A 17,978-nucleotide genomic window follows, 5' to 3' on the forward strand; every position below is an offset into this window, starting at 1 on the left:
YTGAAATAGCCTCCTTATACGTTTGGGTTTTTTTTTAAGCATATTTCTAACAAGTCCTTTTCCTGCACAGAACTCCAACATCCTGAGTCTCCACTGCTTGTTTTTCAACAAATTTGGGTACTTTTCTTTTTCACCTTTTTCTGTACAGCAAAGTATCACAAAACAACAGTTCAGCCTTCTCATTGCTGAAAGCTAAATTATAACAAAGACCCTGAAACTCGTGTCATACGTCTTGTTATAGAACAAGCTCATGAGACCTCTGCTAGTACCCCAACACTAGCAGTCCGTTACGTGAAGGCACCAAGGCAAGCACCTGAGCACAGAGCAATCCGCGCCCGGCACTGAGGAAGCTGTGCTCCGCGGCAGGCACTGCACACTGCCTGAGCAGGCAGCGACTACTGAAGAGGGAAGGAGCAGCCCTGGGCAGTGAAGCGCTGAAACGGCCGCAGGGCAGGGAGCAACGGAGTTGCTGGAGCCTGAAGGTCACCACTGAGGAGCAGGAGCAGAGTAACTGTGGGGATGGGGTGCTCTTCACACCCGCTCCGGCCTAGAAAAGGTCAGATCTTCTAGGGATTTTGCACTTGGAAAGGGATAAGGTAAGCAGGGTTCACAGCTCAGAGAGCAATGATATTTCACACCACAGATACTTGATCGGTTCAGTTGCTTATCCAGGCCAACCTAGACCCAACGTACTTGGGGTTACCACAATGTCTCTGGGTGGCAGAGCCCTGGCACAGGCTGCCCAGGGAGGCTGTGGAGTCTTCTTCTCTGGAGGTCTTCCAAATCCACCTGGATGCCGCCCTGTGCCCCGTGCTCTGGGTGTCCCTGCTGGAGCAGGGGGTTGGACTGGATGATCTCTAGGGGTTCCTTCCAACCTCAACCAGTCTGTGACACTGTGATTCTGTGTCTTTTCCTTACAGTGTCACAGAAGACATTCTGATTTTACATGCATGCACACACAGCTCTCACTAACATAGGGGGTGCCTGAGTTTCCTCATCCTAAGGCTGTATTTTGGGGTTAAGACCATTGTAACTGCAAATGTGATTTGTACACTGTATCTGAAAGCAGATGGGACTTCAATTCACTAGAATCTCTGCATCTRCTGGGGAAGAGAGCTGGGAAGGTGCCCAACAAACTGAAGTTAGCAAACAGGGCCCATCAATGGCATGTGAAGGAACTCCCACTTTTAATCTAAAAGTTAATTGATTGCTTCAGCATTTATCAAAAGATTTGCACCTACAGCAATGGTAATGCATTCTTTTAATTCTGCACACTTTTGTTAGGAACAAAATTCACAGCTGTGAACTACACAGCGTATCTGTAACAGCTTAAAGTTTAAGGTCAGYGCTGCAGGCGACCCCACAATGTATAGAAACTGGTGTCTCTTCAGCCCATTTCAGGTTCTGCCTTTGCTCACTGTGGCATGTGAAAATAGTAGATGAATGAATGCATACATATATACCAATATACTTGTACTGTGAGGGCATCACCAGACACCAGCAGAGAGCATCWGTAACAAAAAATTGCTTTTATAAGCAGATTATTGAGGTGCAGATGCTTTTCAATTTCAGGGACAAACTACTAGGAAGGCTATAGAAGAGACAGAAATCAAATTATCACCTAGTGCCCTCACTGTGTGATAATCCTCCTGCAGCCTGTGTAGTAGGAAGATGCATCTTCCTCCTGTGGACATTAGGGTRCTACTTCTGCCAGACCAAATGCCAGAAGACCTGGGCTCCATAACCTCCACTAATCATTAAATACAAYGAATGCTATTACCTACCTTAAATTTTCTGCACATAAGACTGCACCTTGCACTGGTAGATGTTGAGGTTTCAGTACTGAATAGAACAACTTCTCCCTACTAACATTATTCAGGATTTTGTCAGTAAGACACATTGTACATTCCAGCAAGTGAATTACAAATCGCAGTCCATGCCATGGACAAAGAGCTTGGAAATGCACATCTATAATGAATGCAGCTTTCCTAGACAGGAGGATGCACGTAGAGTATCCAAAAGGAATATTTTTGGACATTCCCTTAATTAAGAAAGGAGAGAGGAAGAAAAAATACCCATGCTGATTTTAATCAAATTTTGTTGACTGGTAAAAGACATTTAAAGAATCTCTTTAGAGAAAGGATCAGATTGCCATATTTTAGCTAAATGAGCATTTTAACAACTGGGTTGAAACCAGCATTTAAAAAGGAAACCTTGAAAGAGGAAGAATGAAAGGAGCTAATTCAACACCCCAAAACAGTTTCCAGTTCATTTGATAACCAGCCTGTTAACACTCCGTACCCAATCAACAAGAACAAGTGTTTAAGGGGTAGAAAAATCCACCACAAGAAAAAAAGAAAAAGAAAAGAAAAACAGCACACTTGTCGAATCTTTCATCTTTATTAGACTTGCTTTGTTCCTTGGTAATGGCGTGCTGATTAGCTTCCAATAAATCCCAAGGACTTCTGCACACTTCCAAAGGCCGTTCAAAGCACTTTTGCCATCCTATCAACTTGCTGGAGAAAGACCAGTTGTGATGCTAGATAAACCCCATCCAATAATGCCCCAGCATCTGGCACAAAATTCCTGATAACCATCATCCAAGAGAAAGAAATAACGATCTGAAGAGGTGTTCTTTGCCTAACTCCAGGCCTACTGTTTGCTGCCCCTCTGTTTGCAAGGCCTGTCCTAGCAGAGCAGAGCAGCTTGTGGGGAGCGGGCAGCGCCGGATCCCTTCAGCTGCCCCCAGGGCTGCCCGAGCAGTGGTGGGTGGACACAGACGCGCGTGGGGAAGCCCCTGGTGCTCATGAACTATCTGTTAGACAAAATCTCCCACAAGAAGTGGYTTTGGCTCCGTCCTGTCCATTATTCACCCTCGCCAGAGGGTAAAAAGGCAGGTCACCTTGGCGGCATTTTATATGGCTGTATGAGTAAAGATAGGCCCAGGCTTTGCTTACATTAACATCGATTTAAAGGCCTCACAGCAGTGGCATCTACTAGAGCTGCCTGGACACGCAGCTGTCATCCAGGCGCAGCGATACGGGTACCTGAGAAATCCCTGTGCTTCTGCTGAGGAGGGACCCTGAGCATTGCCTGGTGCTCCGTCTCACATGGCCAAATCCCCTTCTGCAGAGGAAAAGGAAAAACAAGCGCCCAAGAGATCTCAAATAATGGCCCATAGAAATAATAAAATCCCAAATAACGGCCTCAAAGGTCCCACAGCAGCACATCCAGTCTTGAAAAYGTTTGCTCATCTTCTCAGAGGTTACTATGAAAGCATTAATATTGCACTGTGCATTTCAGAGGGACCCACAGAAATGACTAGAGGTGACTGAATTACATATTCCTGACATTCTGCAGGAAAGAAAAATACACAAATAGGCCTTAGCCTTTTAAATCTCTGCCATTCATCAAAACAAAAATCAACAGAAAGTGGTACAAACACAATATTACAAAAAGGTCTCAAGGAACCTTTAAGCAGTAAGCAAATAAAATGCAACAGGGAACAGGGCGCACGGCCACACTGGCTGCCTTGGAAGGCAGCAAGAAGCGATGCCAGCCCCCTTTGTATTTCTAATACCAGAAGCAGTTGCTGTAACAACTGCACAACAATCAGGGCCATGTTTATGTCTTCAAGCTTCCTTCACTCCTGAAGTGCACGCGTGCACGAGCCCTGCTGAACCGCGGCCAGCCTCGGGCTGCCTTGGGACAGCCCAGCGGAGCGCACATCACTCGCACAAACCACCTGCCTGGCGGGAAAAACCCTTCCTCCAAGGTCAGGGTTTGGACCAGCATCGACAAGCATTTGCCCACTGATGCTGTTCCTAACTTGCAGGTAAGTGGAGAGGAGTCAGGTTGAGAAATTCAGCTGCAACCTCAAGGTTTGGAGAAACCTCTGAAAATCCATCCCTGGAAAGGATGGTGCTGCAAATTCAGCTGCTCCCCATTCTGTCCCTTTAAAAAGCAGTGCCCCGTCCAGGGAACAGGTCAGACTGGCTCTGTAAATCAGTAATCCTCTGGATTTCTTCCACCTTTTCACACACAACTGTAAATTACCCTTCACTCCTTGCCGAGCTTTAGAACAAAACTACACTCCTCCTGTGAGGCAGTGAAAAATATTTATGAGGCTCGCAGTGCCGCATCCACCTCGTCRCCTTGGCAGGCCTTCTTCTCACCAGAGCCTTTAACAACAGAGCCCAGCASCCAGAAGCTATCAGAAGGCTGCATTAACAGTGAACAAAACACTGGCAAAACCGACCCAAACRGAAGATTTTGCAGCAATCTCCAGATAATGAGGTCCCAAAATACCGTGGAGCCGGCTGTGTGATCATGCTCCCAAGCGGCAAGGAGAGCAGAGGCACAAAGGCCTGGGTGGATGCTGCCATCTCCTGGTACCTTCTCCTGTTGCAAACTGCTGTTCTTGAGCGCAAGATACCTGCACAAGGTGGCAAGGGTGCCCCTTGGAGCCAGTTATTTGCTTTAGTGCTTCTCAAGGCAGCAGGAACAACACAGATTTTCCCACTATGCTGCTCTGCTTTCGCTGTGTAACCAACGGATGGATAAATTTGGCTGTGATGGCTTTCATTATAGTGTCCAAAGGCTGCTTCCTTGCCATCCCGGAAAAAAACACTGCTGGCAAACAATCCTTTTTGCTTCCCAAACTCTCACCCCATCTCCTACTCTCAAAGATTAGATTTCCAAAAGCTTAAGCTATGGCCTGTGCTGCATCCTATTTCTCAGAGCAGTTTAAGAAAGTGCAAGCAAAAACGGCCCTAACGCTACAGGCAGAGTTTCTCCAGGACTTCAAAGCATAAATCCTGGTTTATGGCCTCTAACTTAAAAAAATGACTTCCTCTTTATATTTTTTTTCCTATCTTAACTAATGCTGAGGATGCTGTTATTCATACAAATATGCAATCTTCCTTCAAATCCCATTATATCCCTTGTTTTCAAAATCTTGTGGCAGTGAGTTCCACTTCTTTACTAGTCCTATCAGAAAGCCAAGAGAGGATTTTTTTTTTTTTTAACCAATATTAATTTGAACACACATTTGGCCAACTTCCCCATGATCCAAATCTTAGGGGTTATTACATCAGGGTTAGTTACACTAGAGACAGTTTGACTCTGTCCACCTGGATAAACAACCACTATCATGACATACAGCATTTGGCATGCTAATATTTTTTGAAACGGATAGACTCGCTATGAACAGAATATAAAACAGTATTTACAGCAGTTCTCAATTTAACCTGTAAGCAAATGACACATATAATCCTCTCCTGAAGGAAACACCCATRGAAATGTGACGTTTTTGCAAGGCTGCACCACTGCTGCAGAGCTTTTATTGCTGACCTACAGCCTCACTGGTTTGGGATGGGCTTCCTCTTTGGAGCTTGGAGTTTATTCATACAGTTGTCATCTCATCTCAGCTGCGTGCAACCCTGTACTTGTCAGGCCAGCTGGCTTCCATCGTTCCTGTCTTTAAAAGCAACTGGGTTGAGTGCCTAGTGCTAAAATTACTCCCCAAAGCTGAAAATGTGCTTCTGTAGGATTTTAACAGGAGAGTTTAGAACTAAACTCTGAGTAAAGCTGGTCCATTTTATGGCTCAAATCTTGCAGTTTCTCTCTTGCAGGACACAGAAAAGCAAACACTGACTGAGAAAACCTGTGGGGTTTYCCATGGGGACAGGCATCTGGGATGCACATGAGGCTGCAACTTCTGCCCAAGGTGACTAAAGATGGGTCAGATCTTCTCTGTGACTTGGGCATCACCAGMGCATGTGCTAGAGAGCTCTCCAGCCCAACTGCCCTACACAAGCCACTTACAATGTAAATTCCCATGTAGAAGTTGACAGAACTCTGGCTTTTGTGAAACCTTCTGTCCTGCAGCGGCCAAAGTCACCCTGGGAGTGGCTGCACAAATGAAAACTGTTAGAGGAGGCACAGGCACATCGGTTCAGTATCTGAAACACCCTTAATCTCTGAAGAAAAGGGATATTCCACTGACTTCAAAGACAAGGATATGCCTGAGAGCTTTACATAATGACGTTCTTCAAATGAACAATGATTTAGTTTAGCGGATGAAGCACACTACAGGTCAGAAAAATGTATGCTTGGTTTTGCCACTGCTTCTGGCTGCCACTGCTTCATTTTCCTTCTTCTCTCCTTTGTCTAGAAGAACCTAATCGCACGGGCTACCCTTTCTATGGAGTTTGCATCGACCCTTACATGCTGAAGACTCAAACCCTGTGGAGACAGCTCAACGCTACAGCAATACACCTCAATACACTCATACTCTATGCACCTTCTCTGGAGATACAGCAATAATTTAGCCATGTGCTTCTAGCTACAATTTTATAGAAACATAAAAGTTAAACAYTAAGGCTGTCATCTCATCTGCATCATCTTACTTCATTTAGAGTATAAGTAATTCAGTGTTAAAGACACTTTACCAGATTTACTGCCATGTCTTTCCAACGTATCTAATAATGCTACCCCGTTCAACTAAATAAAACAGAACTATCACATTACAATTTCTGTACTGTCTTATGATTATGTACATGTTCACACAGCAATACACTGTGGATTAGCTACTGTCTACTGCAATATCTTAAAAYAGTGTGTGATTTGATACTTGTACAAGCATTCGTGCTTGCTTTAGCAATATTCCTCTTGCCTGGGAAGCTAAATAGGAAATGACAGCCTTGCCCTGCACTTCTTGCGTGTGCCTCCATGTGCGTGCAGGCTGTACTGCTGTTCGACACCCTCCAACAGCAAGTGTTAACAGTCTGAGCGTAGATTATCCAGTTTGGTAATCAGAGGAGTGGAGCTCTCGCACCCGTGGAGAACAATACTCGCTGTGCATGTTCTGGCTCAGCACAATCAATACGCTGACATTCCGTTCAAAGCGACTTTTATCCGYGTGATTAGAAAGCTGAAAGGGTTAGGTGTGGTCCTGAGAAAGGCCCAGCTGTGCCGCCCCAACCCGCAGCAGCTGAAAGGCTGCTCACCTTGGCTGCAGCTGCCTCCCACGCAGACAGGCACATTGGGGTGCTCTCTACATGGGCAGCATGCACCAAAAAGACCTTACAAAAGTACAAGGAAGCTTCTCGTTTCTTTGGAGCATTCAGTTTTCACCTAACCTTAYAGCCCCTCCATAAACATAGAAGTTCAAAATAACTTGGGTCATTTTGCTGTAACACRACTGAAAAAAGAATCTGTTACAGAACTTTTTCTAAAAGACTGCTGACTCTGTGAAGATCAGAATAAAACTCGGCAGCCTGGATCTTAGCTGGAAGCTTAGTGCTTAAATCTCCAGCTAAGGATCTGGTTCAGCTTTTCCRGGCAAAACCAAGCCCTTCTGACATTTCCAGCAGAACTCCCGCTGTCTCTAAAGCAAAAGAAAATTTCACCTTCCAATTCTCCAGCTGTGAATCTGGTTCAGTTGCACCTTTATACAATTTCAATGTTTTGGGAATGTCCAAGACAACGGCTTCAGGTTTCCAAAGGCTGGACACTTAAGAAACATTACAACTTATCCCCACTGCAGCTACTTCAAAAATCCTTACTGCCAAACACGAAACTCTTCAATTCTTTCTGTGCCTCAAGTCACGGGCTACGCGGAGGTGCATGTGGAGTGTCAGACCATGCCCCAGGGTGTGCAGTCTGGCAGGAGACAGACGGTTCAGCTACGTGTCCTTAGCAAACGTCTCCCACTGGATCTCCTTTAGCAAGTGCTCCTTCAAGGTGGGGCATCTTCAGCCCCTAGTCTGTTTGGCTCTGTGTTGCTTTATAGAATTCATAGGTCTTAAGGAACTACAAGGCATTTTAATGAAATCAGCCTAAGCTATGCAGGTGGAAGGAGAATTAAAGGAAAGGGTCTTAGGTTCGACTGTGTGACAAGTCAGAAGGGTCAAAGGATGAGAGTCTTTGAAAAGTACCTAATGCTGGGCAGCTGATTATGACTTTCACGAACCTGGAATTCAGGATATAGAAGCCCTGACCTCTTACTCTGTTTATGTAAGTGTTAGATTTACAAGCATCAATCTGTAAGTCTTGTTTATTGAATAACTGATTGCCTCCCTTTTTTGTTTAAACTTACTAACTACAGTTATATTTAGGATTTCCACTGAAACGTCTGTAAATTTCTTACTTTGAAATTCCTGAATTCTCTGSAGCAAGTGCCTTGAATTCCTTTGGTCCCCAGATCCAAATCCTAGCCTTAAAAAGTGGCAGTGGCTTCACTCCACTATATGGCCCAGACCTCGTCACAAACCACACTGACCAGCTACACGTGGCACAGGGAGGCACAGAGAAAGAGAGGGCCCTGCTCTGCTTACACACAAGCTGCAAGTCCAGCTGCAAAGAAGAGAGACACACGGGTGAAAGACACTTCTTTTTGTGCGAGATGTGACCCGTTCAAGTTGCCACTGCAGAAGCCTGCCTGCGTGCTGCACGTCAAGCTGATGTACAGAAGRGTGCGGTAAGAAAAGGACAGCTATAAGAAGCGATTAATCCTGATTTACTCAGCTGTGACAGCAATAGTGCCATTAGCCAACAACTGAATGTTTGAGAGATTCGTGAATTCTGTTGGTTTGTACTTTTTATTCCACTCTAGATATCTTCTATCATGGAGGCTTAAACAAAATCAAGTCGTGGCAACGTGTGACGCTGTTGATAGTCAATGCCATGAGTAATCTTCCTGTGCTGCAAGAGCACAGATAAGTGTTCAGCAGGCTTTGAGCAGCTGATTTAAAGTTTGCTCACGCACATTACGAGTCTGCCTGCCTGTTCATAAATCTTTGACATGGATGTCTGGCTGGTGTGTTGTGCCTGACATGTGAACTGAGAAAAATACAGTTCATGGGTTTTTTATTACAGCATTACCTTTAATATCTCCACCAGCAGGTATTCATAGATATAGTAGCTAATGTCACTTTCCAGTCACAGAACATAACCTCTGTTCAACCGAATGCTTTTCCAGCTTTTACGGTAATGTGCCAGCTTCATTCTCCATATTTAACATCTTCCTGATGGGAATTTCCTCTCCAGAGGTAGAATGGCCCTAAGCTCAGCTTCAGCATTCAGCAAAGTGTGACCCCACTTCACCTGAAAATTTTTCTCCTGAAAATCTCCAAGCAGATGAGGCATAACAGGAAAGGGAAGCTCATCAGTCAGTGAGCCAGGCAGCATGCTAGAGCACTGAGAGGGCASAGTGGGGAAAAAAATGCCTTTCCTGGCCTTCCATTACTGATTTATGGGAACTGATTTATGGGAGACAACTATGGGTACAAGGAGGAAAGCTCTGCCAAAGAGCAAGTGAAGCAGCTGAACCAAGCCTGGGCCTGCTCAGCACGTTTGTGGCTATGGACTTACACCCTCCTCCCTACAAATGAGGGGGAGGTTGGCTTCTGCACAGTGCTGCTTTGGCACAACGTGGGGCCGGTGAGGCACCCAGGGTGGCCCAGGGTTCTGCATGTTTTTCTGGTACGCAGGCTTCATCCTCGTGCTCAACGACAGGGTCGAAGCAGCATCTTTCTAGCAGGAGTATCACAGTGTAAGCAGAGCAYGCAGGGGCTGTCTCTTAAGTGTGAGTCCTGGTGGCCACTTGAAAATCAGCCAGTGCTTGGCAGTATCAGCTACCATACCAAGGGCAGGTGGCTTCAGCTGAGCCAAGCTATCGCTGCACAAGGGACCCCGCAGCGTGGGGCAGAGCAGGTAGGGCATGTTGGCCCAATGGCTCTCAAGAGATGATGCTCTTCATTCACTCGCACAGGAATTTCAGGTCTATTCAAATTCTCACTTACACTGTGAGTTATTGCTAAAAAGTGAAGAAAAAAAAAAAATCACAAATTACAGGCATTTCTAGATGGAAAATATGGCAAGTATCTGCTCTGGAGAGCCGTTGTTTATGTTTTGACACTGCTTTTGAAATAATTAGAATAAAGCATAGGCTTGATTGTTTCTGCTTGCTCTTGCTCTGACCTCAGTTAAGCTGTGACAGGAGCTGGGAAGTGAAAGTAGCATTCCAGGATTACTAAGACCTTGTCTCCAYACAAATGTTGTTTTGCTGCAACTTAACTCTCTCAGGTTATAATAGAGCAAACGTTTTTTCAGGGTTTCCCTAATACATCCTAATTTATAAGTTGGTCTTATAGTTGTAAATTTTCATACGCGTGTTTGCAGATGAAAGACAAAGTGGGAATGCACAGACTCGACTAAATCAGCGGAAAAGAAAACCCACTAAGTTTTCATTCCATTGATACAACTCAGACACAAAGAAACCTAACACAGAACAGACTGGACTTAGAAAGCTCACTGCTTCTTGTAGCCATGGAAAAATCCAAGCATTTCCTATTTCAGAAACTTGGTGTTATCTGCTCTCTTCCAGCTTGCCAAGAGCCCTACTTTATTAAGGACATTTTTAAATTATTTTTTATTTATTTARTTTATATTTATTTAAGACAAGTTCCCTTCTCCTTCTCAATCCCCTGTTCCCTGAAAGGACCAAAGATTTCCTCAAACAAGTTTTTGTCCCATTTTCCAGTCAAGACTGTAAGAGGAGAACACTTCAACCAGTCCTAACCATAACGTACAAGGATGCCTCCAAAAGTCATGACACACATACATTTCAAGTTCGTCCTTCCCAAGCTTGTATGGAACAAAAAGATGCCTTAGGTCACTTGCTGGCTGGCATGTATCAAAACTTTGAATTAGCACTGTAGAGCTATTTTTTAAGGAAGTCTAGATTCAGTGGGGGAAAATAAATAAGGAATTACAGCACCTGAACTAGAGCAGTCCAGAGTACCCCTTGTGGTGTCTGCCTGCTGATTTCTCTGATCTAGCTCAATGAGTACCATATATTCAGTCCCATTCTCAAATTTTTAGTCAGTATATTGCCGCCTGGACCAGCAAAGATCACTTGATGACTTACTTGACCCTTCACAATAAAACTTCAAAGATCGTGAACAAAGAAGAGGGGAGAAATAAAMGAATCTCAGGACTTTAAGTCTAAATATGGTGGGTATGTGACCCTGATGTTTGCCTTGGTATCATGACAAGCAACAAATCCAAGATTCAGTAGCAGAGTTGAAACTCAGGGTAGATGTTTCTACAACTCACTCACTACTGCCCTACAGTTCAAAAAATTTCCTTTGCACTGCACATCCAACCCTTGCACTGCACATCCAATCCTCCCCATTGAGAGCTGACACGGGATCTTTTGGGGGACCGGTGTTATAGACCTACCTACCACAGCAGCTCTGAATTAGCAGAACGTGTATGGTAGTTTGATAGACAACACACAACCCCTTCTTCAACTTAGGTTCTTACCTCCGCAGCTAAGTAGTTGCCAGTTGCCAAGTGCTTAAATCTAAACAAGCTATTCCACTGTCCTGCCCCTCCCCGGCAAGGGTCATGATGCACMACCTAAAAAAGAAGAAATACAGATTTTTAATCATGCTGGAAGTCCTCAAGATCATATACAGATCACTGACAATTCTTACAGCTTGCCCAGCCTGCTGTTCTCTTAATTACACTGGAAGAATAATCATGCCACTACAAGAGTAATCATTGGCCAGCTACTGCTGCCAATACTCCAAATAAAAACAAGTAAATTGCATAATTACAAACAGTCTACCACTGAGAGGAATTCTGTGCTTACACTAAGCCCATTCTAGATAACAACTGCTTACATTTACTTTTTACTGGGTGCCAGGAAATACGCCTCCTATTACTTTCCATATTTTCGTTAATCTACTTACTACAAACATAATGAGCCAAATCTTGCTTTTGGTTCCTCTGGTGTGTACCTGGAGCTCAGCAAAGCAAATGTTGCTGCTCTACACTTGCAAAGGCACTACTTAAAAATAGAACTTAAACCTTGTTACTCTGTTTCACCACTATACTGACTCTATTTTTGAAAACACTGCAGCCTTTGGATGAATTTTCTTTCAAGTGATTATAAGCCCCGTGTTATTTGAAATATCCAGGATTTTTTTACCCTTAGCTGAGCTGTAATTTATTTGCTGCCTTAAGTCTAGCAGTGCCTCTCTATTCTATGGGGTAATGTCGAATAGCCAGAAGTGTAGGGAAAAAAGTCAGTCGTCTGCCTGAGTGAGGAGCTCTAGCTTTAAATGCACTGTTTGCTCAAAGTCTAAGAACTTTTCAGTGCAGGAGTTTTATTACTGAAATGGCAAGGTTTTTTTCTGGCATACCAGTCTCAAACATTTCTCAATTAATCGAAGTCCATCTACTAGACACCTTCTGAAAAATCTCTCCTATTCAGCCAAGACACCTTTATTCAACCTAACTTTAAACACGTTTAAGTGCCTTCCTSCAGAAGAATGGACTCAATCACATTTGTGTGATTTCCTGTCAGTCATTAGTTTCCATTTTCTGTATCACAGAAGAAGCCAAATATAAACAATCAGAACTCAGGAATGTGTGAATGTGAACGAATGTCATTCAGCTGCTTTGATAAAATGACACCATTCACGTCAAGTCTGAATTTGACCCATCATCATTTCATTTCCTTTCAGGACAGCTAAATTTAGAAAGAAATCATCCTCTCTCCACATGTGTTCACAGCAGTAAAGCATCTTTTCAGTGTTCATCCTACACAACCTGTTTCATAAAATAATAATCGTTACGGAGAGGTGTATGATGATATCAAGAGGTTATGAATGATTCATGTTATGGCAAAGTATTTTTACTGAACCCTGGCCTTCAAGTTCTGAAATATTTATAAAAAGGAAAAAAAATATATACCTCTATTTCCCATAGTGCTTTAGAGCTTGTTGCAGAAGTGGCTGATTGACGCAATGTAGTACGAAGGAAAATATGTTGTTTCTTCTCGTATTCATCACAGGTCAGAAACTTCTCTTGCTCTGCATGAAACAGTCTGACAACATCTCCCTAAAGAAACAGAAAAAAAAAAGAAGCATTATTAAATGGTAAGCAAAGCAGCTGGACTCATCCTTGTCATCTATACTAACTCCAGTGATGTCCTAAACACTGATGTAAAGTGAACATTTCTTGGTTTCCCATTGCTGGCATAGAGCACATATCCTTTAAACATTCTCCAGACGCAGTGACAAGGTGGAGAAAATTCACTCCTGCAGAAGTTTCATGAATTTCTGTGAAAGTAAAATCCATTTTGGAACTCCGCAAATACTACTGGGCAGCAGTGGGCTAATAATTTTCAATTTTAGCTTTAGTTTAATGAATGGATTTTCTCTCTCTGATCAATCTTAGTATTTAGAGAAAGTGAATAACTTCCATGCTTCATGGTACATTACGGCCCTTCACAGTTCTCGTGCTGCCTTTAATCCCAGAGAGTCAAAGGCCTCTCTCCCTGAGGCCTAGACTAGGCCTAACTAGAGCTGAGAGGGGCAGCTCACTGCAACAGGCCTTGGGCAAGTTCAACAACCTCAAGACCTCTGCAGCCTCCTTCATTGCCTCAAGCTTTCCATATGACCCTGCTCTGCCTTGCCCCTCACCTCCAGCTTTGCTTCCCTACCAGTCACRTCTTTTTTTTTTTTTTTACATCCCAGTAGAAATAAAGTCTTCCAAAAGCGTTTGCAGCTTAAACCAGGACGCCTTCCCCGTTTCTTCCATTGGCATCACTTTTGCTTTCTTCTGCCTCTCATCAAAGCTGTGAACATCACATCCCTATTAGCCTACAGCGATTTACCACTTGCCCTTTCAAATACTCTCTCAAAACCTGCTGCTACCTACCAAAAAACAGCTAGTCCATAACAACTCATTAAGGGGCTAGTGAGAACAACTGATATTTAGCATGAAGGTGTAAGTGATCTCAGGGYGCGATCCAGAGGCACGAAGCTGCGCACACCTTCAGCTTTGATAGCTACATTGTCTTATTACAGCTGCTGACATTTTTCATGCCTTATTCCCTCCTGCAGCTTGTTATACCTGCTTTGAGCATCTTGCCTTCAACTGAAATGTCACAGCTATTCTGTACAGAGCCCTCAACACTCTGCACTTGAACTTCATCTTGGTTCATGTTTCCTCAGATTTCCCAAGGAGGGGAAATAAGTTGGAAGTGAAAACCTTCCAGACCATTCCACTTTGTAAGAAAATAACACAAAGGAAAAACATTCTTTGGCTTATGAAGGACACTAGTGAGGGAATTTTTGTCAACTTCAGAGTCACTATTTCCTCTTWGGAAATATGCAATGCTTTCTCTACAACAAAATTAAGACAGATACAGCATGATTTTTCAGACTTGAAAATTAATTATTCAAAAARCCCACCACCAACAACAAAAAAAAATACTTACTCCTTTCAGTACATCATCTCGGTAACTACTGAATTTCATGAACAAAGTTATTTTCCAGCTTGTGTTGCAGTTAACAGCATTTACCTTTGGGAAGAAACACAATTACAGTCGTAAGAACTGTTCTTTTCTTTCTGAGAAATTCTATTCTTTCTATTCTTCTAATATGAGTATGTTACACTCAGGGCAACAGAGGCCATGGCCTATAGGTAAGTGCAATTCCTGGCATGGGTGCTGAAGCTCTCAAGCTTTGATAAATAATGATGGTGATGTTGGAGAGACTTAGGGAGCAAAACACTGTGCAAGCAAACGGAGGTCAAGCAAACCTCAGGCAGATCTCTGTGCAATACGTGCACTGCACCTTACTTTTTTGGAGTCAAGCTGGAACCAATGAATAGTGTATAGTACTGGCAACTACCCATGATGGGGTGCTAGGTAGCAGTAAGGAACAGGGCAGGATACATTTCCGAAGGGCGGTTACCCCTCCTCTGCTGCACTCACCTCTTTGCAGCCGGGGTTATCTAGAAGCTCGATGTTGCTGGCGTGCAGAGGCTGCCCTGCATTTACCGGCATCAGCACGACTTTGTCTCCCACGACAACCTGGAGGTCAGGAATAAATCACAATTTAGACCTACGTAAATACCCAATAAAATGAGGTAGTGTTTCATTTTTGGGAAACGATTCAAACGCATGCTCTAGCGATGGCACTCAGTGTATTTATTTGCAGACAATTCACACACCAGCAGAATCTTCCTGCAGCCAGCTCTGCTTGCTCCTGCCTCTGCCAGTGCTTGAGTTCAAGACTTCAAACCAATGAATCCTGGCATTCTTATTTAAGCATGCCACCCAGTTCAGCAGGAACTCAGGATCAGTGAAATACAGAAAGGAACCTATGAATCCCTTGTCCTGAATTCCAGAAGCAAATCTACCATCTGGAAGTTGCATAAACTACTCTTGATCCCACACACTGCGAGCCAAGAAAGCTTAGAAAATAATCCCTAGTCAGGCAGTAAGATTCTTTTCCCTTTCTTGCTGTCAGGAAAACTTCCCACAATAATATGGCTTCATTTCACCAGAGTCTTAAAAATTTGCCTGAGCTGAGACTTTTCCAGCCCGATGACTGCCCACTCTGTGGGTTGAGTCCTGGCAAGCATCAGGACAGACTCAAGAGTCCTCCAATTTCAACCATCTAACTGGATCGGGGAGGGAACACAAAGCACTTGAAATGCAGAGACAGATGCACTCCATCCCTTCCCAGGTTGCTCCCAAGATGAGGAGTAGGGCTCAGCACAGCAACACCAGGTGCATCAGCTAAGAGCTTTTCTCTCTACAGGAGGAATTCATAGCTGCCTCCCTGCGAACAGATTCCCATGCCCTTGCAACTGTTCCGCTATAGAGACAGGGAAAAACAACATGGGAAATTTTGCCTGATTAAGTGCTCCACAAGCACAAGCAGTAGGTTAGTTCCTACCTGCGAGGGGAWCTCAACCTACCTGCGTTGGTCAGCACTGCTACCCCAGTTTGCTCATGTTGTTCACAGCTATTCTAGGTGCACGCAAACACACACATACATGAAAACAAGGAGGGGCTAAACGTGATATTTGCTATAGGGAATGTTGCAGGAGCCATGCTTTTTTGGAACAGAAATAAACAAAACGGGTTTCTGCATTGATCAGCACGTTTCTTACGAAAAGAAGGAGAGCCAAATTCAGTCTTTGGCRCATCTTCAATGCAGATGAATTTGGCCCATTTATTGTGGGGGTGAAAAAGAAAGTTGCAAGTTCTTTACCAGCACAGTTAAGATAAACAGCAGCAGCAAAAGACGGTGTCAACACGCTCAGACTACATGTAAAAAACCTACTTGACACAAACAACGAGAAAAAGTTCACTAAGGGAACCCAAAACAACGGTGACTGGGTGCCTCTAGGGTGCATTACTTATGAACACATTCCTGCATGCCATGCTTCACACAGACGTTACTTACAGCCCCATTTAAGAAGTTAAGAGCAGATAATTCATAACTCAAAATAAAGCACCAGGCTTGCATCCTGCAAAGTGGAATCAGGGCTTTAAAATCATTTAAAATCGTTTAAAAATCAACCTAATTACTCAGAGAACTTATCATTGAGCATTCTATTTAAAAACAAATGCAGAAGTGGAGGAGAGAGGAAGGGAAGGTGTCTTTGAAGACAAGGTTTTCTATGCACACTGATACAGAAAAATGAAAGCAAACTGCAAAGGGCTTCCTATTTTAATGCAGATGCCTGGGCAAGCTCCAAATCTGTTCTTCTGAGCCCTATTTCCCCCATAGTGTTATTTCTGGCTCCAAATACTGCCCCAACATGCCCAAAATGCAGAAGGCAGGGAAGGAGGAAAGAAGCACAGGATGATATCTGCCTGTAGAATTGTATTACATGTTGATCCAAGAGAAGAAATCGATATCTTCCCAAGGTTTTGCTTTTCAAAATTAACATCGACACCAGCTCTTTCTCCTCCTCCTTTGCCAGTTTTGGGCACAGGCAGTCACAGCAGTGTGCCACAGGACCAGCAGGCAGCTAATACCTTCACAAGTCCCTTATATTTCTTCCTACACAAATGTACATGTGYGAGGGAAAAAAAAAGCTGCATGTGGCACACTGCTTTGCAGGATTTCGTTGCTGACTCCTTTGAAAAATCTCTTGTCCTTCCCAAGAAAAGACCCCTCCAGAGGGAAGGATGAAATACACAGCACTCTTGAGCTAGAAGAAGAATCAACAAGGCCCTTCAGTCTTGGGTCACTCTTGTACAAGGCACTTCCTAAAGGAAAGAGACCAGATTAGTCTTTGGATTAAAAGCTGAGATAAGCTGGAAGTGAGAAGAGCCACAGCCAAAACTCACTGCATCTTGTCTTCTGGGGAACACGCCAGGGCTTGCATCACTTAGAGTAACTCTGTGACTGCCTATAATCTGAATTATAGGCAATATACGTACGAGCTACATCTGCACTGCAATCAARCAGCAGGAGCAAATACGCTAGCAGGCAGCACCAAGACTGGTGGGTCCACTAGGGTCCACTAGGGTCCACTTGGTGGGACCCACCAAGACTGGTGGATCCACTAGTGAATGGGGTGGGTACCCTGGTCACGAAAAACACGGACAAAGCAGAGCTGCTGAATGCTGCCTTTGCTTCAGTGTTTGTCAGGGGCAGCCCTCTAGAATCCCAGGCCCYAGGGACACAYGAAGMRAGCCAGAGAGAGGAAGGCTTGCCCTGGGTAGAGGAAGAGTGGGTCAGGGAGCATCTAGGGAGCCTCAACACCCACAAATCCATGGGCCCTGGTGGGATGCACCCTAGAGTGTTGCAGGAACTGGTGGATGCCATAGCCAAGCCGCTCGCCATCATCTTCAGAAGGTCCTGGAGAACAGGGGAGGTGCCGGAGGACTGGAAGAAAGTCAGCGTCACTCTAGTCTTCAAAAAAGGCAAGAAGGAGGACCCGGGCAACTACAGGCCGGTGAGCCTCACCTCCATCCCCGGRAAAGYGATGGAACAGCTCATCCTGGCTGCTGTGTCCAGACACGTGGAGGAGAAGAGGGTGCTTAGGAGTAGCCAGCATGGGTTTGCCAAGGGGAAATCCTGCYTGACTAACCTGATCACCTTCTACGATGGAGTGACTAGCTGGGTAGATGAGGGTAGAGCGGTGGATGT

At 44.3% G+C, this 17,978-nt stretch overlaps 1 protein-coding gene across 1 annotated transcript in view; it reads right to left on the reverse strand.

Moving 5' to 3' along the window:
* The window catches only part of ITPR2 (inositol 1,4,5-trisphosphate receptor type 2), a 240,023-nt gene that overhangs the window by 178,229 nt on the left and 43,816 nt on the right, over positions 1 to 17,978 (reverse strand). The window contains exons 6-9 of the mRNA XM_026043261.1: positions 14,798 to 14,896; positions 14,300 to 14,383; positions 12,769 to 12,915; positions 11,332 to 11,427 (exon numbers count right to left, since the gene is read on the reverse strand). Coding sequence (XP_025899046.1) covers positions 11,332 to 11,427; positions 12,769 to 12,915; positions 14,300 to 14,383; positions 14,798 to 14,896 — 426 coding nt within the window. The remainder of the gene's footprint in view (positions 1 to 11,331; positions 11,428 to 12,768; positions 12,916 to 14,299; positions 14,384 to 14,797; positions 14,897 to 17,978) is intronic.

This window comes from Nothoprocta perdicaria, unplaced genomic scaffold (assembly GCF_003342845.1).
Source record: "Nothoprocta perdicaria isolate Ctin4 unplaced genomic scaffold, notPer1 scaffold_324, whole genome shotgun sequence".
Classification (NCBI taxonomy): Eukaryota; Metazoa; Chordata; class Aves; order Tinamiformes; family Tinamidae; genus Nothoprocta; species Nothoprocta perdicaria.